The sequence below is a fragment of the Diceros bicornis genome, chromosome 21 (assembly GCF_020826845.1).
Source record: "Diceros bicornis minor isolate mBicDic1 chromosome 21, mDicBic1.mat.cur, whole genome shotgun sequence".
In the NCBI taxonomy this organism is placed as follows: Eukaryota; Metazoa; Chordata; class Mammalia; order Perissodactyla; family Rhinocerotidae; genus Diceros; species Diceros bicornis.
In genome coordinates this window covers 55,249,369-55,274,257 of record NC_080760.1, presented here as the reverse complement: position 1 = coordinate 55,274,257, position 24,889 = coordinate 55,249,369, and the positions used below count along the sequence as shown (strand labels likewise).

General features: G+C 60.0%; 2 protein-coding genes across 2 annotated transcripts in view; one reads left to right on the top strand and one right to left on the bottom strand.

The window, feature by feature from the left end:
* LOC131419655 (glycosyl-phosphatidylinositol-anchored molecule-like protein) overlaps positions 1-3,247 on the bottom strand; it is a 41,999-nt gene extending 38,752 nt beyond the window's left edge. Inside the window, exon 1 of the mRNA XM_058565037.1 lies at positions 2,966-3,247. The gene's annotated coding sequence lies outside the window, so the exon portion shown is untranslated. The remainder of the gene's footprint in view (positions 1-2,965) is intronic.
* Positions 3,248-17,864: 14,617 nt separating this feature from the next.
* LY6D (lymphocyte antigen 6 family member D) lies at positions 17,865-19,142 on the top strand. The gene is made up of 3 exons (XM_058564461.1): positions 17,865-17,922; positions 18,558-18,656; positions 18,893-19,142. Exons 1-3 carry the CDS (start codon positions 17,871-17,873, stop codon positions 19,126-19,128), a joined length of 387 nt encoding a protein of 128 aa, XP_058420444.1. The 5' UTR covers positions 17,865-17,870; the 3' UTR covers positions 19,129-19,142.
* The last annotated feature ends 5,747 nt before the right edge of the window (positions 19,143-24,889 follow it).

Genomic DNA, 24,889 nt, shown 5'->3' with positions numbered 1-24,889 from the left:
CAGCAGCACCAGCACCTCTAGGAGCTTGCCAGGAAGGCAGAGTCTCAGGTCCCACCCAGGCCTCCGAGTCAGAATCGGCATTTTACCAGAGCCCGGGGTGACCTGTGTGCACACTGAAGACTGAGACATCCTGGTCCAAAGCCAGCTTCAGGGCCGGCCCCGTGGCTTAGCGGTTAAGTGCGCGTGCTCCACTACTGGCAGCCTGGGGTTCGGATCCCGGCCGCGCACCGATGCACCACTTCTCCGGCCATGCTGAGGCCGTGTCCCACATACAGCAACTAGAAGGATGTGCAACTATGACATACAACTAGCCACTGGGGCTTTGGGGAAAAAAAAGGAGGAGGATTGGCAATAGACGTTAGCTCAGAGCCGGTCTTCCTCGGCAAAAAAAGAGGAGGATTAGCATGGATGTTAGCTCAGGGCTGATCTTCCTCACAAAAAAAAAAAAAAGCCAGCTTCAGCCTGGAGTGGTTGGTGCCTCCCTACCTGCCCTGGCCCAGGGAAGAGGTACGGGAGAGGTGGCAGTGCCTCCTCAAAGGTGCTCTTGGCAGGGTCGTGACCCCAGACCCCAGGGCAGGGCCGTGACCCCTAGACCCCAGGGCAGGGCTGTAACCCCAGACCCCAGGGCAAGGCTGTGACCCCAGACCTCAGGGCAGGGAGTGTCTCCCAGACCCCAGGGCAGGGCCATGTTCCCCAGACCCCAGGGCAGAGCTGTGTCCCCCCAGACCCCAGGGTAGGGTCATGACCTCCAGACCCCAGGGCAGGGCTGTAACCTCCAGACCCCAGGCACGGCCATGACCCCTGACCCCAGGGCAGGGCCGTGTCCCCCAGGCCCCCAGAGTGGGTTATCACCCATAGACCACCATGGCCCTGCCTCCTTCCTTCTCCCCAGCCCAACCTGGGGCCTCGTGATAACTGCAGGGACAGGGAGGCCAATGGCTCAGGACGGAGGGACAGGCAGAGAGGGGGCACAAGCGACCATCTGAGAGCCCCCAGGGCCCCTGGGGGTGGGGCAAAAGGAAGCCTAGGCAGTATGAGTCAGGCTGGCCCTGCTGTCCCAAGCTCCTCTCCAGCTAAATCACTAGGTCTGACCGCGGCTGGGCAGCCAGCCATATAAAGGCACCTGGCACCGGCTGTCCCCAGTCCCAGCTGGCGGATGTCCCCTGATGAGGCCCCTCCTGGTGTTTCTGCTTCTGGCTGCTCTGTGCACTGACCTGGGTAAGGGACGGGGAGAGACATGTGCCAGACAGGACTGGCTTCGGTCTGAGGGGTCTGCGGCGTCAGCCTGGATTGGGGGCTGCAGGGAGTGAGGGGGAGGCCCTTGTGGCTGCTCCCTGACCAGCCAGACATGGAGACCTGTGTGTCCCTTTGGGCACAGTTTCTGGTATATCTGGCTCTTGTGGGGGTAGAAGACCTGGATGAGAGGCCCGGGACTGCTGAGCTCTGGGCCAGGCAGGGGGACCTGGGCTCCAGCCAGGGTGACCAATCGTCCTATTTTCCTGGGATAAAGGGGATTCTTGGGAGGCAGGACTCTCGGTGCTAAAACCAGGAAAATGAGTTGGTCACTCCCTTCTAACCCCAGCTCTGCCCCTACCTGATGACCTGGCTGTGCGACCTTGAACAAGAGCGCCTGCTGCTGCTTCGGGCGCCACTGGAAACAGGGCCTGGGGAGGGGGTGGTATAGCCTGTGATTATCTGCTGAATAATTACCATCAGAGATAATTAGCCCCATCAGCTTCCCCTGAGCATGGGGTGGGGTGGGGTAGAGCCTCCAGCTGCCTGGGGAAGCCCCATGGGGGCGGTGGGGCCCTTAGCTGGAAGGAGGCACCTTGGGGATCAGTCCCAGCTCAGGGAGGCTGGAAGGACAGATGGAGGGGACATTTGGGCAAGGGTGTGAGGCTGGCTCCGGGAACGGGGCTTATCAGAAGAGAGCTCAGCGCAGAGGCGAGGAGCAGCAGGAGGGAGCAGGCGCTAACGAGGCCCCACTCAGACCCCTCCCCCAACCCTGTGTCGGGGCCCAGCTGTGGGAGAGGAGGGGCCGGGGCCTGGGATGTCTCTGTCTTGGGGCTTAGGTTTCCTGGGGGGCTGATGCTGGGAAAGCACCTGCTGGAAGCAGGCCACGGCTCCAGGGACCTAAGGAGTACCAACCCATGAATACTCAGCACAGCACAAGGACATAGGGACTATCCGGACCCCAGTGCGGGCAACTGAGGCACCTAGAGTGTCTCCCTGCTCCCACCAGCACCCGGGACTTCGTTGCAGACAGGGGGACGAGGAATGGCCAGCAGTTACCCCCCGACAGAGAGGTCTATTGTTCTTGGGGGCTTCCAGAACCCTGAACTGGGAAGCATGGTCTCTGAGCCGAGAGGTCGGGGGCTTTGAGGTCTGAGGCTGTCTGCCTGCTTGCCCATGATTCAGCCACAAGCGCCTCCCACTCTCCTCACAGGGTAAAGGGCTTTGACATCAGTTGACCCATGTGTGGAAGGTGCGGTCACCCCATTCCACAGGCCCGGCTCTGAGGTCAGAGTGGCCACGCCTTGCCCAGGGCACCCCTCTCAGGACATCCAACGGGGCTCCCCTCCAAAGGCACCCCTCCCAAGACGCCCCCTCCCGGGGCACCCGCTACAAGGCACCGCCTTGCAGGGCATCCCCACAGCCCTCCTCCTCCAGCCCCCTCACGTAGCACAGGCCCCCACACCTCGGGCAAGGTGCTCCTGGCTTTCCCACCTGCCCCGTCACAGCTCCTGGTCCCAGCTGGCCTGGCCTCTGCCATACTGCACCTTCTGCCTGAGGGTCCTTTCCCCAGGATGAGTAGAAATCCATCCATCTGTCCAGGCTCGGCTCCAGGGCCACCCACTCCAGAAAGCCTCCCCAGATGGTCCCTGCCCTCTATCAAGACTGCATTCCCCTCTGCCAGGTGTCCATTGACCCTCCACTCCATCCCACTCGGGGTTACACACTGTACCTTGGTCTGCCACCCCTGGATGGCTTGCGGGGTCTCCAGGCCAGGAGCCTTGTCCTTGAAGGTCCTTGTCAGGTCCTTCAGCCTGTCATTGGGTCCTGAAGCCAGTCACACAGCACGCAGGGGCTGGCCTGGACCAGGGCCTTTTGCTGTAGATTCCCCATCAATCGGCGTGGAGGAGGGGTCACCGACAGGCCCCAAGCCGTGAGGGGCAGGGCCGTTCCTTCCTGTTAACTAAGCAGCCCTCAGCACCTACTGTGTGCAGGATCCTCAGAGCTGCAGTTGCCCTCTGGTCCAGGCAGCAGTCCCAGGCGGGGGCCCCCAGCGAAGGAGGGCGGGGCAGGGGCCAAGCGCCTTGTGCCATTTCACCCTCCAGCAAGGCTGCACAGCCCGGGCCAGCCGCGATGAGCCCCACCTGACAGGTGAGGACACTGCGGCTCGGAGAGGGACAGGGACAGTGAGAAGCAGGACCCAGATCACCTCCGAAGTCGACCCTCTTGGTATTGCATCGTGCTGCCCCACGCCCTCCTCCATCCCGGGGGACGGCCTGCAGACACTCACGCTCTGACCCACACCCTCACTCCTGCTGACCGGCGGCGTTCACACACACAGGGCCAGAGAGGTGGCCTGGGGGCACCTCAGAGTCACCACCACCAAGTCCCTGCCCGTTGGCCCATCCTAGGGGATGAGGAGCACCTCTGGAGAGAGGGAGGGAGGAAGAGGAGGCTCAGAGAGGGCTGGCCGGGAGGCGGCCATGCACAGACAGCCAGGCGCTCAGCCTAGCCCAGGCCCAGGCCCTCAGGCCACCCACTAGGATGGCTGCCTGAGCCCCCGGCCCAGACGGAGCACAAGCCTGTGCTTCCTCCCTCCCAGGCCAGGCCCTGCACTGCCACATGTGCCGCGGCCGAGAACCGTGAGCCTCTGGTGGAGTGTGCCAACTGACCAGTCCTGTGTGATTATGCGGGTGAGGGAGTCCCCACGCCCATCCCACAGTCCTGTGCCCCACCTCTCGGCTCCGGCCCAGCCAGAAGCCCGCCTTTGACTGCCCCCCAACCTTGGTCCCAACCGGGGAACACCACTGCCCCCCAGCAGGAACCCCACAGGGCGGCCCACCCCCAGGGCTGTAGGTGGCAGGGCCTGATGTGTCCCACTGGAATACTCACGTGCACACGCAAAGGGTCAGCAAGAAGAACCTCTGCCAGCAACCCCACAGCACCGCCGGAGCAAGGCCGGACAGCGGGCTCCACGGATTCAATTAGAGTGAGTGAGTCTGTGGAAAAGACCCGGGAGGCAGGGAGCAGGTGGTACACGCATTTGGCAAGACACGAACGTGGAGGGAGGCTGATGCCGGAAGACCTGGCCTGGTCGCAGCCCTGCACACAGCCGGGCTGTGTGCTCCCCAGCTCCCTGCCTCAAACGCGGCTGCAAGACCATAACCTCTGTCCTCCCTCTGCACCTGGCACTCTGCCCCTCCTTGCCATACTCGGAACCTGCCTCCTCCGGGTTCCTCTGGCTGTTGGCATGCCCCCACGCCCCCAACTCCTTCCTCTGACCTACCAGGACCCCCTGTGTGCGTCCAGTTCATCTTGGAGCCACCATGGGCTGAGCCGGGGCCAGAGCTCTCGAGTAGGGCCCGAAGGTGACAGTGACAGGCAGGGTCAGGATGCAGGCAAGGCCAAGGAGGTCACATCACGGGGATCTGAGCAGGGCGAGGAGGTGAGGGTGCGATCGCTGCAGTGACCCCGAGGAGAGCAAAGGCTGACCAGACTGCAGAGAGTTAGACGGCACAGCAGGGATGCTTGGCTGGGAAGGGGCGGCAGGGACAGGCGGGCCCTCACAGAGAGAGGAGGCCGTGTGTGGTCCAGGAGACGCTGGGCAGGCAGCAGCGTCCATTCCTACGATGGGGATGAGAAACCCTCTCCACGTGCAGGCTGCTGCCGCCATTGGGGTCACACCTGTGGAGGCCCCGGCAGTGTCCCCCCCCCCCCCCGCTCCCCACGTGAAGCAGGAGCTCTGCCGTGGGCCGGGCAGCCAGGCAGCCTCATGCGGGCCTGGGGCCGTCCTCTGGGCCACAGCTCCCTATTTATCCCGATGATGACAAAGGCCCTTCCTGCCAGGACGCAGACCCCCCTATTACAGGGAGACACAGTGTCGAGCCCAGGACCCCACGAGTGCATGCCAGGGACAGGACCCATGCCGGATTCCATCTCCCCACCACCCAGCTGGCCCTCACTCTCCTCTCAGCCCAGGCACACTGTGAGGCAGCAGCATGTGCCCCTCGAATGCCTCCAGGACGCCCCTGTTGGACAGAGAAGGACCTTGCCCAGAGACACCAGCATGTCACTTTCTCAGGCCTAGGGGACAAGCCCCCACTTCTGGCCGAGCCCTGCAGGGGGCACAGCCAGAACTGCTCTTCTCTTTCAGTCACCTGGCAGATGGCCCCTGAGCACCTACTGTGCGTGGCCAGCTCTGGCCCTGGCACAAGGCAGGACCAAATGGTTCTAGGCCTCGATGGGCGTACTGGGGGGAGGTGGCCAGAGCACAGCAAACCTCGGAGTGAGAGGGGTGGACGGGAGGGCTAGAGGGGGACCAAGGAGGTCCCAGCCTGCCTAGGACCCCCCACGGGCTCCCTTTGCCCCTGAAGCCTCAGTTCTTACACCCTGGTTAGGGCCAGACACCCTGCGGGCCCGCAGTCCCGTCCCTGGGGCGGGAGCTTCCCTCAGACTCCCCAGGCATGCTCTCCTCGCCCTCTTCCCACCTCCCGCCTGCCCCTGACTGACCACCTGCTGCACCTGTTTGTCCGTCCACCTGTCCATCCGGGCAGCTCTCCCTGAGCATCTGCTCCAGGGGCAGCAGTCAGACCAAATCTGACCACGTGGTAACGGGCGCCCCAGGCTGACAACTGGGGAGGGTGCGCTCCTTGGAGGGGGCCGTGAGCAGAGGCCCCGCCTGAGTAGGGAGGGTGCTGGCCGGCCTGGGGGAGGCAGGGGGGCCTGGAGCAGCAAGTGGGGGCAGGAGCCCTCTGGTGGGTGCCAGGCAGGCAGAGCACGGGCGGGCGGCAGAGCGATCGCTCCCATGTGCTCCCTGCACCACCCACAGGGCCCGCGCAGGTCTCAGGGCCTCCCTGAGCCTTGGTCTGACGTGGGGACGGTAGCTGGGAGGTGTGATGCCCGCTGGCTCCCTGCGAGATCCTGGGAGATGGGGTGGGGAGAGGGCTGTGCCGCCTCTGGTCTCAGACCCACCAATCAGCCGCCCTGGGCCTCGGCTTCTGTGGGTCCCGCGAGGAGGGGCCTGAGGACACCTCCCACTGCCGTCCTCTCGGCAGAGAGCCATGGTCTCACTTGTGACCAAGGTAAACACACGGCCCCTGCAGAGCGCCAGGCCCAGGGCGTTGGTCCATCTTCCGGTTCGGTCCTCCAACAGCCCCCACTGAAAACCCCATTTCTCAGGTGAGGACCCTGCAGCTCAGAGACCCCCAGCAAGGCAGTGGCCAAGCTGGGTAACTATCCACACACGCCCCCAGCAGTGACTCCGGGACAGGGTAGCAGACGCTGCCCCCGTTACACGCCGTCCATAAACACACAGCTCCTTACTTAATAACTGCACTGGGCAGGGACCAATCGTCTGTGTAATTGAAGGATTCGCTACGGGGGCGAGAGGTAAAGAAACGCACTGTCTGGCGTCCTGCCGGGCGCTGCCCCGGGCTCGTGGAGGGGGGTATGTCCACAGAGGTGGCTTCCTGGGGGCGCAGGAACCGTGCCTACCTGGCGAGTCCGAGGCCCCTCAGGTGGCCCCACTGGCCTCTGACCCTCTCCTCGCGCAGGCACGGCTCCCATCTCAGGAGCTGGCGGCTCTGTCCCTGCTTTGCCAGAAGGGGCTGTGTCCCTCCCTTCCTGGCACTGCAGCTCTAAACACCGCTGCTAACTACACTCGACTGAAAACTAACACGGACTCAACACTGTCTCCATGCTACTCGCGAACTAACTCATCTAACCCCCAGCCATCACCAAGGTCGATCTCTTAGTTCCCACATCTTCCGGACGAGGAAACTGAGGCAGAGAGATCAGGCACCAGGAGACAGACACCCCAGCCCCACTCGCTGGTCTCTGGGCCAGCTGCAAACGAGTCCCCTTCGGTCAGGGTCCCAGCTTCAAGCACGTGCTGACCGGCACGGGTTAGGGAAGCAGCTCGCATTTACCCAGCACCCTGGGCTCTGAGCAGCCTGCACCCGGCATGTCCGGCTCCGTCTTCAGCGGTCCCCACTGCACAGGGCAGAAACCAAGCCAGCGAGTCCGGCACAGACGAAGGCGGCCTGCCCGAGGCCCCAGTCCACACGCCCTCCTCACTCCACAGGGGCCCTGCTAGGCCCTCTCTCCCGGAATGGGGCGCACAGCAGCCTCCCTCAGGCACTTTCCGTTCCCCTTACAGGGCGTGGGGTTCTAAGAGCAGCTGTGCAGCCCGCTGTATCCCACAATCCCTCACCCCCCGTTTCCTAAGGCTCCCCAGGCCCAGAAAGGGATAAGAGGTGAGCGCAGGGCCTGGCACCTCCCCTGGACCCTGAGACCCAGAGCCGAGAAGCGCTCCCAGACACCAGCCAGAGGGAGGGGAGGAGGGAGCTGGGGGCAGAGAGACTGGGCATGGGGAGCCACTGAGTCCTCCCTCCCCACCTGTCATGGAGGAGCCTGGCCCGAGGGGGAGACAGGACTCCCCAGACCCAAAGGCACCAAGGAAGGACACCCCCCTCCACAGCCCTTTGGGATCCCCACGTGCAAGCTCCCAGGAGCCCCGGAAGCTGGCTGTGCCCACGGTGGTGACAGCCATGGGCTGCAGGGCCTCGCGTCGGCTGGCTGAGTGGGCGGTGCGTGGAGCACGCCGCCCATGGGCCCTCGCCCCTCTCTCCACAGCCACCCCCAGCAGCATCCTGGTCATGAAGTCCTGTGCCCCGACGTGCCCCAACAGCACCGTGTCCTCGGATGGCCGCGCTCTCTCCGTCTCCTGCTGCCATGGGAGCCAGTGCAACCACAGCGGGGCTGCAGGCCTGGCTGGTGGCCACGGAGCCCTGCGGGTCAGCACCTCGGCCAGTCTGCTGTGGGTACTGCTCCGGGCGGCCTGGTGAGCCCACTCACCACTGGCCGGCCCTGGATCTGGCCTGTCCCCTCTCGGCCTGAACTCAGGCTGCAGGGGTCTGTCTCCAGCCTGCGAAGCTCCCAGCACACCCCCACCCTGGTGGGAAGAGCCCCCATCTCACCTGTCACTCCTCCCTGCTTCCCCCAGGCCACACCCAGCCCCTCGGCCTTCTACCCCAGAGAAGGACGCTCCCCTCTGCCTCAGGGAACCCACCGATGTGGGAAGCCGAGGGGGGCACGCCTCCCCCAGGCCTTCACCTCGGAGGGAACCTCAGCCCTCTCCTGGGATCCTGGGGTCCCCCAGCCATCTGGGAGTGGGAAGAGTGCCTCAATTCTCCCCAGCACCCTCCATTCCTTTTCAGGGGCTTCTGCTGGCGACTATTTCCCATCAGGCCCTGCCTCGAAGGAGCCCCCTGTGCTCCATGGCCACTGGGCCCCTCGGCCTCCTCCTGTGCCTGGAACTGCCCATGCAGGAGGAGGCGGGTCGGGGGTTTAGATGTTGATTCTCCCGGGCTTTCTATTTACGCCACCAGCCACTCCTGTGCTCCCTCATTCATCCCTCCCTCCATTCATCCTTTGGCGCATCTACTCTTCCCTCGTTCACTCACATTTCAGCTGGTGCATTCATTCATCACAAACCCACGGGGCTTCCTTGGAGCCAGGCACTCCGATGAGAGCCGGCAGGGACCCGCCTCCCAGGCTCTCCCTCAGGGGCTCGGTGTGTGACCAGTGCCCAAAGTCCAGGGACAGGACGGGGGTCCAGAAGGCCACTGGCACCCCCGCTGGCCCCTGCCAGCTGAAGGCAGGCCTTTCCAGTGGTCCCCTGGCTGCCCGCTGTAGGGTGGACCAGGTCACCCAGGGGATCAGGGTCGGGCATCGGGATCGGGGGGCGTCCATTCTCACTTGGCAATGGGGGCCATCCTACGTCCCCCAGAGGCACCCTCTGCCAGCCCACTTCCCAGGATCTCTGAGAGGAGAATAAAGCTGCACGTCCTCCCTGCCCTCATTATCTGAGACGTCGAATCTGGGGGGGTTCTTGTCCTGGTCCTGGTGGGGTGGAAGCCCCCTGCACCTCGGGAGCAGGCAAGGGCACGTTACACGGGGGTGGGTAGAACTCTGGGAGCACAAGCTCGGGTGGGGAAGGAGCCCACTTTCCTCTTATCTGAGAAGCTGGGGTCTATTCCAACCCCCGGCCAGGGTGGCAGAAACATGCTTTCAGGAAACCCCAAGTTGGGGGTTCACATGGGGTCCTCTAGGGAGCCCCTCTCAGCCTCGGTGTCCCCCCGCATAGGTGCTCAGCCCCACAGTGCGCCCTTGCACCCCCACTATTCTGCATCCCCCACTGGGGCACAGGCGCCCAGGGATCTTCCTGGGGGGCAAGGCCAGAGGCCCCCAACTCTCTAGCAGCTTTACTCTCTGCACCTGTGCCCGGGGCCCCTCCACGGGAGCCCGCCCATGTCCTCACACCCCCGGCGCCCTCGGGGTCTCCCTGCTCCCAGCCCGCGGGGCCCAGCCCTGGCCCACCTGCCTCCTCCCCGCTCCCCAGAGGCCTCTCCTTGAGGCTTGCTCTAATCGAGGAAGACACAGCCTTTCCCTTCCCCCACCTCTCTGTCCCTCACATCCCTTCCCGGGTGACAAGGACAACCGTCCAGGCCCGGTGAGTAGGGACGGGCCTCCCGCCTGCCCCGCAGAGCCCGGCTGCCTCCCTAGACGGGCGCGGGCCTCAGTCCTGGGAACCGAGGAATTGGGCGGCAGGTGTGCAAGGCAGACAGTCAGCCTCCCCCACCCCTTCCCCTCAGCCTCCACCCCTCCCACCGCCGGCGGGTCCCAGAACGTTCCCACGCTCGCCCTAAGGGACACAGCCCTTCCTGTTCCCAGCAGCCACCTCTCTAGTCTTGCAGGACCGCTGCCCCGAGTGCCTGCTTGCCCAGCCCGCTGTCATCCCCTGTGCCTGTGACAGTGCTGTGGTGGCCTTTCTGTCGGGGAGCACAGTGCTCCCAAAGTGCGCAGGGAAGCAGAGGGCTCAGACCAGTGGGAGGCACGGCCTTCGTGCAGGGTTTCTGCCCACTGTGTCTGCACCTTGGATGTCTAGAGGACAAGGCGGGCTGAAGGGGGCCTTGCCTTGAAACAAGGACGTCAGGATTCCTTTGGGGCCCCTCTGAGCCTCCAGCACAATCTCCCTGCTGCTGGGCTCTGGGGACCCAGGAGAAGGTCGGTGTGGAGTCCATGGGGGGGCCATTGCAGGAGCAAAGTTGGGGCTCAGGGTTGGGCGACCCCACCCAGCCTTGGGAGCTTGGGGTTTCTTTTCTTAAGAAGGGTGGGAATTTCCTCGTGACTCTCCTGTCTGACGAGCCTTCCCTCTGGGGCAGCCACACCCCTACAAGTCCCAAGGGGAAACCGCACTGGACGCCACACGACAACCCACAGCCTCCTCCTCCAAGAGCGTCTGCAGTCAGAAGTGAGGGTGGGGCAAGGAGACTGCTTCCATACAAAGATATGAGTCTTTGCTCTCTACAGAGGAGGAAACTGAGGCACAAAGAGCTTTCTGGATTAACTCCTGGGTTGGCAGAGTGGTCCGCGCCGAAGACTGAGCCCCTCCCCACAGCCCTTAAATCCACAGACACTCAGAGAGAGCGGCTGCATCCCAGGATCACGTGGGCACCGGGACACGACAGTGACAGAGCAGGCGCGGGGGCCGCAGCCAGCAAACCGACCAACGAATGTAGGCCCACAGCTCCTGCCCAGGGATGTGGCGGAGGCCCGGGTGGTGCAGGAGCCAGCTGCCTCCCCGAGGGCAGGGAAGGCCGCAGGGACAGCGGGTGCACGGGCCGGGAGGTAGGACGGCTTGAGGACTGCCAGGAGACCCATGCGGTGGGAACACTGAGGGTGGCAGCGGGTGAGCCAGCGGCAGGGCTCGTGGGCAGCAGGACATGGGGCTGGGTTTGACCCTAAGTGCCCCTAATGCTGCCTGTTTAGGGAGGAGCATTTCTGGGTGGTGTGGGGGTGGGGCCACAAATCGAGGGCTCAGGCTGCGACCTGTTGCTCCTGAAATGCCCAAGGGAGGCCGGGGCAGGGAAGGGGGGGAGGTGGCTGGAGCCCAGAGAGCTGGGGCTGAGATGAAAGGAGCAGCATCTCCGTCCCTTTGTCCCTTTGGCTCCACGTGTCACAATCCCTCCACCCAGCATCCCCTGCTCCCTCCTTACATAACATTCTCCTGTTGGGATGACACAAGCCCCTTGATTCCCTAAGCTCCTGTGATTGTAGTAAGGAGCTCCCTGGCAGGGCCCAGTGTGGGACCCACCTCCCTCCCCTGGGGGCCTGTCCCCACACCCAGAGCAGCTGCAACAACATGCAAACCCCGAGGCCGGAGGCCGCCTGGCTGAGCAGAGAGCAGCTGAGCTGGGCTGTTCCAGAAGCTCAGTAGCCGCCTGGGGCCCCGAGGAGCAGAGACTGGGTCTCCTCAGCTCCCAGGCCGCGTGGGGACAGGGCAGTGTGAGTCTCCAGGCCCTGCTGGGCACTGGACAAGCCTCAGGAACCTCGTCTGCACAATGCAGGGTCTAGACAGGGGCTGCAATCTGGGTCTCGCTGGAAGACTGAAGCCCTCCCCACACACACTGGGGAAGACAACAGTCCCCCTCTGACAATTTCATTAGCTGTTTCCAAAACATCTGTATGTTTTAAGTGGGCAAAAGATCTGAACAGACACTTCTCCAAAGAAGATACACAAATGGCCAACAGGCACACGAAAAGATGTTCAACATCATTAACTATCAGGGAAATGCAAATCAAAACTACAATGAGATATCACCTCACGCCCGTCAGAATGGCTATAATTAACAAGCGGGAAATAAAGAAGTGTTGGAGAGGATGTGGAGAGAAGGGAGCTCTCATACACTGCTGGTGGGAGTGCAAACTGGTGCAGCCACTGTGGAAAACAGTATGGAGAGTCCTCAGAAAGTTAAGACTAGAACTTCCACACAATCCAGCTATTCCACTGCTGGGTATTTATCCAAAGAACACGAAAACATGAATACGTAAAGATACATGCACCCCTGTGTTCACTGCAGCGTTATTCACAATAGCCAAGACTTGAAAGCAACCCAGGTGCCCATCAAAGGATGAATGGATAAAGAAGATGTGGTATATATACACAATGGAATACTACTCAGCCATAAAAAAAGATGAAATCATGCCATTTGCGACAACATGGATGGACCTTGAGGGTATTGTGCTAAGTGAAATAAGTCCAGAGGGAGAAAGTCAAATACTGTATGATCTCACTCATAAATAGAAGATAAAAACAACAACAAACAAACACATAGAGACAGAGATTGGACTGGTGGTTACCAGAGGGGAAGGGGGGAGGGAGGAGGGTGAAAGGGGTGATTAGGCACATGTGTGTGGTGATGGACCATAATTAGTATTTGGGAGGTGAACATGATGTAATCTATGCAGAAATTAAAATATAATGATGTATACCTGAAATTTATATAATGTTATAAACCAATGTTACCTCAATTAAAAAAAAAAAAAACTTTTTTAAATTCCAACCTGTCCTGGCAGTGTTTTAGTGGGGCTTAGAGAGTGGCAGCACCCAGTAAGGAGCCATTTTACGTTCCCAAGGAACAGAGGACAAAGTGACAAGGGTGGCGGGGCATCAAGGAAAGAAACTTAGACCGCTCTGTCTAAGAGATACTTGTGCCAAAGATGGACAGAAAGACCAACAGGGCACGTGATATACCTAAAATGTTTATTTCCCTCCTAAAGGTTAGAATAAACAATGTCCTCCCAAAGCCCCCCTCCCCCAAGTTATCACATAATCTCAAGTAAAAAGAGAGTGTCTGCATGTCGGGTGTTGCAAGTCCCAGAGCTGTCGCCAATGACCTGCAGACCGAAGGCTCTCCAAGCGCCCCCGGCTTCACTCCACGGTCTCTGAGAATTACTGTTTTCTCTTGTCAGGGGCAGGTGTGTGTGTAAATAAGAAAGGCAACAGGGGAGAGGAGAGAGAGACACCACTGTAACTATCTCCTAGAGGACACATAAGTGGTATGAGTGGATGAAGAGATAGGTGGATGGATAGATGGGTGGATGAATATGTGGATGGACGGGTGGGCGAGTGGGTGGATAGATGGATGGACGGGTGGATGGATGATGGATAGATGGGTGGATGCATGGGTAGGTGAGTGGGTAGGTGTTGGGAGCAATTAAGGGCAGAGGAGTGAGAAAGGAGAGTGAGGAGGGTCCTACATTCTACCCTGGAAACTACACCCACGCTGTCATGGAGCTCAGCCATTCACAGCCACAAGCTCCAGGCTACAGCAGGAGGTGCAGTGGGCCAGGCACAGCGGTGGGGGACCCCAGACGTAGAGCGTGGGCACATATACTCTGCCCTTCCCTAGAAACCTGGAAAGAGCTTGTCCTGGCCTGGGGAGAGTCACCCCCCAGAGGACCTGACTCTCAGGCTCGTTGGGTTCTGCACTTCCAGGGCTCCACGTTCTACGAGCCCATCCTGCAGGGGCCTGTGGTCCTGGGACCCCGAGGTCTCCATGGTCGCTGTGGCTCTGTGGCTCTGTGCCCGCGCCCTTCTGCAGGGTCTCTCCCCCTACCTCAGGGAAGGATGCTGCTCACACCCTGAGGGCCTCTCCCTCATCACCCGACCCCTGAGTCCCAGGGCCTCTCAGGGACACAGGCAGAGAAGCCGACAACCAGAGCCCATGTGGGGCTCCGTCAAGCGGTGTCCCAGTGTGGTCCTAGGTGCTGGTGTACACAGGGGTCCTGTGGGGCCTCTCTCAGGGGAGTCGCCTGCCAGGCCTGAGAACTGGTTTGTCTCTCTTGGCCCTCAGGAACCACAGGCTCTGGTCCAGTCATGCCCAGGAACAGGTTGCACCCCAAGGCAGGGAAAGGCTGCCCAGTCGGCTGCTACCTGGATTTGCACTCTGGGAGAGTCTGGAAGAGAGACCCCACACTGACGAGGGGCCAGCGCAGAGGGCAGAGCTGGCCTCGAACCCCAGCCCCTGGCCCAGCCCAAGGACGTTAACAGCACCCATCAGCCCCACCAGCAACGGAGGGAGGGCATCTCTGGAGAAGGGCTGCTGCGGCCAGGGTCCCAGGGGATGATCTAGGGCAGGGGAAGGCCCTGGGAAGGTGACAGAGACCCGTGTTGAGGCTGCGGCCCTGTGGGTGAGGGTGACTCTCCTGTGCCAGGAAGGAGTGGGAGGCCTGGGCCTGAGGGAAGAACTCTGCCTCCCACTCGCCAGCTGGGCAACCCTGGGCAAGGCCCTGCCCTCTCTGTGTCATGCGAGAGAGGCCCGTCTGGTGTGCAGGTGTGAGCCTGAAAGGGACAGAGAGGCCCCAAGGGAGACACTGTGTCTCGTGGGTGGGTGCCTGACTCACGGGGTGGTCACCTCGCCCCTGTTGGGGAAGAAGGAAGAGAGACAAGAGAAGTGTGATCCCCCCAAGGGCCACAGGGCCTCAGACTCTGCCCCAGCTCCCCTGCATGGATGCCCTTCCCTGCTCCACCCTTGGAGCTCCCCCCAGGTCCCTCAGCCTCTCTGATCCTCACATGTGTGTGTGGGGTCCGCCACAGAGCATCACTTGTCCATGCCCTGGCTCCCCAGTTGCTCCAGGCCCATCTCTCCTCTCTCGGTCTGTTACACCCCAGTACCTGGCATATGGTATGTGCTTCTAAAACATTGCCGAATGAATGAGTAAGTGAATGAATGAATGGACTGCCTTGAGGCAGAGGGAAGCATTTTGGCACTCCTAGGGTGCGGCCGGGCCAGTACTTGCCCATGTGGCAACCTGGAGCTGAAGAAGCCTTGTCCCCAGGCCTGGAGGTGCAGGGGTGCCTCCAGGCGGGGGGCCTGACTTGCCCACCCTGGTGCCCACCCTCACTTTCAGAAGGCTTGGAGAGGCTGCTATGCCGTGCTGCGCCAGGCGCTTTCCTCTCTGGGCCACAGGCCCCCTCCATGTGATCAGGTGGCTCGACAGCCTGGAGGTCTGGGCCTCAACTGCTGCCCGCCCCCACTCCAAGGCCAGAGCTGGGGAGAGGGTAGGAAAGCAAAGCGTGATGAGGGGCGTGAGCAGCCAGACTCGGGCCATAGGCAGGGGTCTGGGCTTGTGCCAGTGCCTGGCTTCCTGGCCGGGGAGCCGTGGGGCTGAGGGGTGGGGGTGGCGGTGCTCCAGGCCCCAGGCCCCTTCAAGGCCTCTCTCGGTCATTCCTGCTGCCAACGTTCCGCTGGTACAGTCAGGTCTAAGGACCTGGGCCGGCACCAGGGGCTGGGTGAGAGGGCTCAGGTTCTGGAAAGTGGCAGCTTTCTCCAGGGGGCGACGGAGGAGAGGAAGAGAGGCCACTGGTGATAGAAACAAATGCCAGGTTCTGCCCCACTCCTGGGTGACCTGGCACCAGCCCGGCCCTCTCTGGCCCTCATTTCCTCACCAGTAAAAGGGTGTTGGAAGGGGGCCCACTTAACAGGCCATGATGGCTCCTCTCTCTGCTGAATCCTGCCCTCCAAGACCATAGCCAGGTCACCGCCTGCAGGGAGCCCTCCCTGACTCCCAGTCTCCGAGAGCTCCTGCCATCCAAATCACCCACTTTCTCCCACAGGTAAACTGTCTGGGGGTGTTGTTGCTGGTTCTGCTGGGAAGCCCCCAGGACAGGTGGCTCACCTTCCCAGGGGCAGCCCTGCCAGGGACAAAGGCCTTCTTCCCACGGGACCAGAACCCAGCTGCCACTTCTGTGCCAGTGTCTGGCCCTGGTCCAGGGCACATGGCCACCGTGACTGCTGAGGTGCCTCACAGGGGTGGCCAGGTGTGCAGGGAGCCCGCTGTAGTGGCCTCACATCTGGACCTCCATCCCGCCTGACGTCCCTGGATCCTGCAGCTGCACCAGGCCTAACAGGAAATCCAATTCCTCAAACCTGTTTTTCCAGCAGCTTCCATGCCCCTTCGCCTGAGTGAGTCACCTCTGCCCCCTGCCACTCCCACCCCACACCAGTCACACCCTGTCACCCAGCCCTGAGTCCTGCTTCCCAAGGCCTCAGGGATGCCCTCCCTCCCCCTGCCGTGAGTGGCCGTGCTGAATATGGGGAGGCCTCGGAGCTTGGGGTGACTTTCTCTCTCCAGGTGAGGGCATGGGGACCCCCACATTACTTGCCTTGTGGAGCGAGATCCCAACTGCCCTAAACAAGCCCCAGGGAGCCTGGGACCAGCCAGCAGGACAGGGGGCCTCCACAGGCTCTGCGTGCTGCTGTGCGGCTGCCTGGGGGACCCACCTGCACCCACCATGGTCCTGGAAGGCACCGCCACACTACTCCTCCACCTTCGGCCAGGTCCCACCAGGTCCAGTGACTGCTTCAGGGAGGGCAGCACCTCCTCCGACCCCCCTGATGCGGCCCTGACTCTACCACACATGGCCGGAGAGAGAAGGGGCCCAGCGCAGGGACATGACGGGAGGAAGGGCCAGGGAGTCTGGAGCCCAGATGCTCCCAAGAGCCATAGGCTGGCCCCAGGCCCCGCCCCCCGGCCCAAGGCTGCCCTCCTTGTGGCAGGCCCGGCCTCACCAGTCCTTGTGGCACATATCCATCAGCAGGGGCTGGGGTCAGCTCAGGGCTGACTCCACCTGTGCCCCGGCCCCACTCACTGTTGGCATGGCCTGCCAGGGCAAGGACTGGACAGGCCCCTGTGGGGCCCACCCACAGTACCCAGCAGGGGCTGCCCTGCAGAGCAGAGCAGCAGCAGGGCCCCCGGGGCCAGCAAGCAGACAGGGAAACCTGGGGGGAGATGGCGAGCAGAGAGGGCGCCTGTGCTCAGAGTCCCAAGTCCCTCCTGCGAGCACGACAAGAGGGTGGGGGTGGGAGGGGCCTGCCCAGCACCCACTGGCTAGACCCTGCCCCAGGGCCCTGGGCAGGCGCCCAGTGGCCTGGAGAGCCCACCCCCAGCTGTCACCAGAGCAGAGAGGCAGAGAACAAGTCACAAAGCAGGACGGAGGCAGCTGCCCCTTGCGGAGGGAGCACTTGATGGGGAGGGGTCCTGGGCCCCGGAAGGGTTGGGGGAGATGTGAGGGCCCTCGGTCTCTGCCGTGCCGCTAGGGCTTGTCTTGGCCTCCACGCCCCACCCCTCCCGTGACAGTCCCACAGGTCTTCCCGTTCCACAGCTGGTCTAGTGCTCACCTCCCTGTAGGCACATCCACAGCCTTGTTCTGCGGCCCACCCCGCCCAGGATGACCTCCCCTCCCCTCACCACCCCCAGCTCCCGACGTCTCAGCAGGATGCTGTGCCTCCCCGGGGCTCCTTCTCCCAGGGCTCCCGGGTGGACCTAGCACCCCTGAGCCCAGAGCCCAGGCAGGCAGGGCCAGCGCCTCCTCTTGCCTCCCTGGACCCGTGGGCACCCACACAAGCTTATGACTCTGGGACCCTGTCTGAGGGTGGGGAATGCAAGGGAAGGAGCGGAAGGTCAGAGACAGTGATCCAGGAGTGGCCAGAGGGCCAGAGAGAGGAAGACACGGCAGTGAGCTGCAGGGTCAGCAGAGGCCGCTGTCCACAGCCCGGAGAGGGGGAAGGCAGGCCCCTGCCGTGGGAGGAGGTGGCCAAGGGCAGAGGTCCCTGAACCTGGCAGGGGCAGGCAAGTGATGGGCTGGGGTGTGTGGGGAGCCAGGGTGGGGCCGGTCCCCGCGGAACACCGCTGCCTGACTGGCTGCCTACCCCGCCCCTCCCGTCAGCACCCATCCCAGCTATAAGGCCTCCAGAGAGGAGGGGCCCCCACTGCTCCCAGAGACACCCGAGATGAAGACTGCCCTGCTGCTCCTTGTCACCCTGGCTGTGGCCGCTGGGCCAGGTGAGGGGCTGGACGAGGGGGCTGGGATGGAGGTTGGCATCTTTGGCCAATGGGCCGGCCAGTGGAAGCCTGGAGTTGTTGACATTTAGGCTCAGAGAATCCTAAAATTGTGGGGTGCTAGACTCAGAAATTAAAACAAAATGAACCCTACATCTGGCCTCTGCCTCTCCTGGTCTCCAGGGCCCCCCAGGACAGGCTTTGCTCCCACAGGCTCAGTGCAGCCAAGCTGACAGCCCCAGGGCTCTGACCCAGCCTCAGGTCCTCAGAACCATCAGCTGCCCATCCAGGGACAGCCCCTGGGGGGGACTTAGCGGGTCCCAGAGCTCTCTGATGACCCTGGAGAGGGGTCTCCAGTGCACCCTGTTCTGGCCCCTCCTCACCATTCCTCTAACATGCCCAGCACAGGACATTTCCTCCAGGTGGGGTGACAGGGACTGTCACCTCCTGCCTGCTGAGGCTGTGTGCAGGACATGAGCCCTGACAGGGTGCGGGGACCTCAGAGGGCCTGGTCTAGGGCAGGGGTGGCAGAGGGCTCTGTCCAGGAGGGGTCTTTGGAGGAAGTGAGCCCAGGCCTCCCTGTGTCCCTGAGAGGCCTTGCTGGGGCTGGCTGAGACCCCTGCCACCCTCACCCGCAGCCCAGGCTCTCCGCTGTCACGTGTGCTCCAGCTCTACCAACTGTAGGAAACCTCAGACTTGCCCCACCAGCTCGCGCTACTGCAGGACCATGACCAAGGGTAAGTGACCTGGGGGCACGGGGCCAGGAAGGGGGCCCCACAGACCACCCCAGAGCTCTGTCCAGGTGCCCCAGGGGCTGGCAGACCATCCCCGGGGAGGCTGGTGGGAGTGCCGGCAGTGGCGGTGGCCATAGAGGCTGAGAGCTGGGACTTAGGGTGCCATGGACAACGCAAGCTGGGTGGGATGTGGGAGTCAGAGACGGCCACGCGGCCTGACCGCACCCACCCGTTCCCAGTGGAGCCCCTGGCGGGGAACCTGGTGGAGAAGGACTGCTCAGAGTCGTGCACGCCCGCATACAGCATGCAGGGCCAGGTGAGCAGCGGCACAGCAGCCACCCTGTGCTGCCAGGGCGACCTGTGCAACGAGAGTCTGCAGAGCCACGCGCCTGCTCGCATCCTGCTCTCCAGTGCCACCCTCAGCCTGGCCCTGGCCCTCGGCCTCCTCGCCTTCATCTTGGTCCCCAACCTGTGACCCCCCCCAAGGCAAGGGCCCCTATCCCTTTCCCAGGGACTTCCACACCCCCCCACCCTTCCTTTCCCTGCCCTGAGGAATTCCACGACCCCCTCCCTAGCCATGATGGGGGGACTCAGACGCCCTGGACTGGGGCCTCCCTCGGAAGGGCTGGGGCCAGTCGTGTGGGCATGGAGAGCTGATGACTTGAAGCCATCCCCTCGCCTAAGACAAGAGGATGCCCCTCCCTGAGCAGCGTGGAGGGCAGGGGACCAAAGGCATTCTGATCCCTTCTGATTTCATATTCATTCTGTTGTTTCCGCTTATTTTTCTACTCAAACCTCTGCATAGGAATAAATGATTGAAAACCAGTGTGGTTGTGTTTGTGCTATTCCAGTAGTCGAGGGGGTGGGCCGGGCCATCCGGCCACACAGGACCCCAAGTCCCAGGGCTTGTCACCCAGGGCCAGTCATGGCAGCATGCACGATGCCTGAAATGCCACCGTCACCCCTCACCCTCAGAAGGAACATGACCCTCCCCAGGCACCTCCTCTGAAACCCCAGAAGAGGAGGGCGCCCCTGGGGGTCCTGAGCAGGAGCCCAGGGCACAAGGCTTCGGTGTCCCGCAGTCCGGGAAGAAGGGCTGCCGCCTCTGTCCCCCAGGCATGTCCTCAGACCTGGTCTCAGAGCCTCCAGAGAGGCCGGCTCAGGACACCCCAGATGGCAGCTGAGCCTTGGAGCTCTGCAGACACCGACTGCCCAGCCAGGCCACGGTAAGTCCAGCTTCCTTGGGTTGACCCCTCCAGGTGAGCCTAGCGGCTCCCTTGGCCAACCTCACCAGGTCGAGAAAGATGGTATGTGTGTGTGTATGTGTGTGTGTGTGTGTGTGTGTGTGTGTGTGTGTATTCGACTGCAACCATTGCGGCTGGGTGCAAAGAGAGCACAGCCTCTGAGGGTCTGGGTTCTGGGCCCTCTGTCTGGGTTCTGGGTCCAATGCCTGGGTTCTGGGCCCTCTGCCTGCGTTCCGGGCCCTCTGCCTGGATTCTAGGACCTCTGCCTGAGTTCCGGGCCCTGCGCCTGGGTTCCAAGTGCCTCCACCTGGGTTCTGGGGGCCTCCACCTAGGTTCCAGGACCCTACTGCCTGGGTTACGGGAGCCTCTGCCTGGGTTCTGGATCCTACTGCTTGGGTTCCGGGCTCTCTGCCTCTATTCTAGGGCCTCTGCCTGGGTTCTGGGCCCTGCGCCTGGGTTCCGAGTGCCTCCGCCTGTGTTCAGGGGGCCTCCACCTGGGCTCTGGCCCCTCTACCTGGGTTCTGGGCCCTCTGCCTGGGTCCTGGGCCCTCTGCCTGGGTTCTGGGCACTCTGCCTGGGTTCTGGATCCTACTGCGTGGGCTTCTGGGCCCTCTGCCTGGGTTCCTGGCCCTCTGCCTGGATTCTGGGCCCTCTGCCTGGGTTCTGGACCCTACTACCTGGGTTTTCAGTCCCGCTACCTGGGTTCTGGGCCCTCTGCCTGGATCTGGACAGTTTGAATCGCTGTACCTCTCTGAGCACCCAGCACCTAGCAGATGCCCAAGCAAGCAGCCTTTCCTCCTCCTAAGAGGACCAGAGGCTTCGGAGGGCTGGCCCCACTTCCCAGGCAGGCAGCCACCACACTCTCAGGCCTCACCATGGGTCAGCACAGAGCCCTGACCCCCACCAGGGCTGGCACCCTTGCAGGCCTGGCCTGGGAAATCCTGTGGTGGCCTCCCACTCCAGCAGACAGCAGGGGGGTGGCAGCTGCTGAGGAGGGTCAGCGGCATTTCCTGAACCTGGGGCCAGGCGCTCATCTCTTAATTCCCATATGGGGTGAGATAAGTCTCTTTCCCCAGTCCCTGGGGAGGGACCTGGGGCTCTGGATAAGGGGAGGGGTGATGGCAAGGCCTTCGCTCTTCACCATGCAGCCATCTGTCTCGCCTGGGACTGGGGTCACCATGGAACCCCTCCCTGGAGGGCTGCCTGCACCTCTGGGACCCCGTCCGGCCCACTCTGCGAGCCCTTCGCCCACACCTCTGCCTCCAAGCCACGCTTCCCCAGGGTCATTCTGGGAGCCTCCTTGTCCTAACCGGGTGATCTGGAGCAAGCCACTGTACTTCCAAGCCTCAGTTTCCTGCGTGTGCTCTTGGTACCCACCTGGAAGCCAGCGCCCCTCAACGTCACCTGTGGTCCAGTTCAGCGGCCTTGGTACCCTCTGCAGGGCTGGAGGTCTCTCCCCTCCATGCTCCCAGGGGCCACGATAGCGCCTGGCGCTCCTGAAATATTCCCAGGGCGGGTCCTGGGGCCGGCGCGCCCCCTGGCGGCCACCGGAGAGCGGGGCGTTGGGAGGATGCTGCCTCTTCCCTCACGCAGAACCCGCTCTGTGCCCTCAGCACCCGGACGCACGTGGCAGGGAGAGGAAAGGCAGGAGTCAGACGCGGGACTCGGAGGTCAGGCAGAGAACAGGGCGCAGGGGCGCACAGACCGTGGGCCATCCCCGTTGCCACGTGTGGAAACCAAGTTGCCATCCCACAGCAGGCTGGTCGCACACGTGGGATTTGAATGAGTCCAGGGGGACAGGTTGAAAAAAGAAAAAGATTAGAAGGAGGCCAGAGTCCATGTGACTGTTACCATGACCATCTCAAGGCTGAGCTATGGACAAAAATAAAAAATTACACTTTTACCTCCACTGTCGCCAGATGGCCAGAGAACAAGGCAATAGAGTGTCCCGCAGTGAGGACATTTAGAAAGCCCAGGGCACAGATACACTGTAGCTGGGAAGAGCCACCAATCAGAACCGGGCTCACTCTTAACCTTGCATGCTCTGCACTGTGTGCCTTTAAAAACCAGCCACCCCTAGACCAAGGCAGTGGGGGCAGGGGTGGGGGATGGCTCACCTGTCAACTTCCAGTTGAGGTATACTTCACCGGTTTGCAAACCTTTAATAAAGCCTCTCTTTTCTTTAAAACTTACCTTTGCCTCATAAAGCTGCTCATTTTGGTTAACATTTCTGGCACCGAGGATGGAATGTGAAGCGGCTGCCTGATTGCCTCCTGGGGACACTGCCTGCCGACACGACCCGGAGCCCCTTGGCTGCTCCTCCGCATCTCCAACGGTCTCAGGAGGACATCAAGGTAAGGCCCTCTCACCTTGACGTCCCAGCTCTGGTAGAGGCCTAGAAGCTCTTTAAGGAGGGGATTCCCTCGGTCTCTAAGGAGGGGAATCCCTCATTTCCAGGTTTCTTTAAGGTTCAGCCAGCTGAAAGCGAAGCTTCTCCATTCATGATGGGTGCCTTTTGTTTTAAAGAGGCAGCAAATGGCCAACCACCTGCCACCACCCCTGCGGCCTTTATGTACCAAAATTATGGACCAGGGCCAGCCCAGTGGTGCAGCGGTTAAGTGCGAGCACTCTGCTTCAGTGGCCGGGGGTTCGCAGGTTCGGATGCCGGGCGTGGACCTACACACCGCTTATCAACCTTGCTGTGGCAGCGTCCCATATAAAGTAGAGGAAGATGGGCATGGATGTTAGCCCAGGGCCAGTCTTCCTCAGCAGAAAGAGGAGGATTGGCATCAGATGTTAGCTCAGGGCTAATCTTCCTCACAGAAAAAAAAAAAAAGAAAGAAAGAAAAATTATAGACCAAACATTTGCAAGTTCCTTGTCACCTGGGTCCAGATTACTGGAGATGATCTAAGATTACATTGGCCACAATGGGATCCTTCGACATTCCCAAACTGGTTTATTTGTGTGCTCAATTGGAAAAGAGAGGATACTGCACCTCTCAAAGACAATGGGAAGCCTATTTTAAAGTTTTGAGGCCTCTAAACAAGATCAGGAATCCCTTACTGCCTCTTCAAAAGAAAATAATTAGTAAGAAAACATGCCAGATTGGAGGATGTCAGCTGCACCAGTGACCATGCTGGTGAAGCAAACCCAGATCTGCTGCTCCTCTCTCCTCTCTCCTCTCTCGCTGAGCTCCCCTACTTCAACTCCCCCGAAATTCCTGATCTAAAACTAAGCAAGTGAAAATGGGTAAACTTTTAGATGATGTGAAATTGTAATGGTCATTCTGGGGAATCTTGTTTCAGATAAGTCCACCTTAAGGGTCACTCTTAAAAGAAAGGATTCAAAACCTCTCACAACAGAATGCATTCTTTGATTAATACACAGAACCTTCTAAAAGACAAAATGACTTCAAAAATGGCTCTAAAAAGGAGCCTTACAGCAAAGACAAAAAAAAAATCTTAGTAAAAATCTTTGACCATCTGAGCAGGTCCATCTGTCAGGGAGCAATTTGGATCCAACTATTCTTTGGAGTTTTGTGCCTGAGACATGCCTAAAATTTTAAAGATCTCTGTTTGTGTCTATCTGTATGTGTATGTTTATGTATATAAGTCTCTCTCTCTATATATATTTGTCTGCCTCCAGATGATATGATTTCAAAAGGAGTTCTATTTAATTGGCTTGAAGTAAGCACTTATGTAAATTATTTCTAAATATAATAGAAACTAGCACAGATGTCTTTCAAGTTAACATGATGTAAAATGATCTTTGGTAAATAAAAATTAATTTGCTGGTTTAATAAAAGCAGGGATGTCTTCAGAATTATCAATATTGCATATAATGCAAACATACAGCTTTTTCTACCTGGGTTTACTGGTCATGTGGGCTCATGCTGTTCCCGTTCTGAAATTTGTCAACAGGGGAAATGACTCGGGATGATGGTTAACTATTTAATGTCTAATCCAAGCATAATTGTTAAAAGCAAATGTTTAAATAAAGGTAAATAAGACAAAAGCTTATGCTAAGTTAAACTAAATAATGGATATTCGTTGACTATCTGAATCATTTCTAGATAGGATGATATACTGAGACATTGATTGCTAAATATACGTTTGCCTAGTTTTGGCTTTCTAATTGTTTTTTACAGAAAGACAAACAATATTTGGGTCCATCAATAGACATGTTTTGTGCTTCACTGAAAAGTTTGCTGTAAAGATAAATATGCTTCTGGAAATTATGAAATGTGTTTATGGGTTTGCTCATCTACTACAGGATGCAAATATGTGATACACAGTTCACAAATGCCTGATTCCTAGTTTCACAGGAAAGCAAAGACAATGTATAGGATCCTGTAAGGCTCCTTTTTAGAGCCATTTTTGAAGTCATTTTGTCTTTTAGAAGGTTCTGTGTATTAATCAAAGAATGCATTCTGTTGTGAGAGGTTTTGAATCCTTTCTTTTAAGAGTGACCCTTAAGGTGGACTTATCTGAAACAAGATTCCCCAGAATGACCATTACAATTTCACATCATCTAAAAGTTTACCCATTTTCACTTGCTTAGTTTTAGATCAGGAATTTCGGGGGAGTTGAAGTAGGGGAGCTCAGCGAGAGAGGAGAGAGGAGAGAGGAGCAGCAGATCTGGGTTTGCTTCACCAGCATGGTCACTGGTGCAGCTGACATCCTCCAATCTGGCATGTTTTCTTACTAATTATTTTCTTTTGAAGAGGCAGTAAGGGATTCCTGATCTTGTTTAGAGGCCTCAAAACTTTAAAATAGGCTTCCCATTGTCTTTGAGAGGTGCAGTATCCTCTCTTTTCCAATTGAGCACACAAATAAACCAGTTTGGGAATGTCGAAGGATCCCATTGTGGCCAATGTAATCTTAGATCATCTCCAGTAATCTGGACCCAGGTGACAAGGAACTTGCAAATGTTTGGTCTATAATTTTTCTTTCTTTCTTTTTTTTTTTTTCTGTGAGGAAGATTAGCCCTGA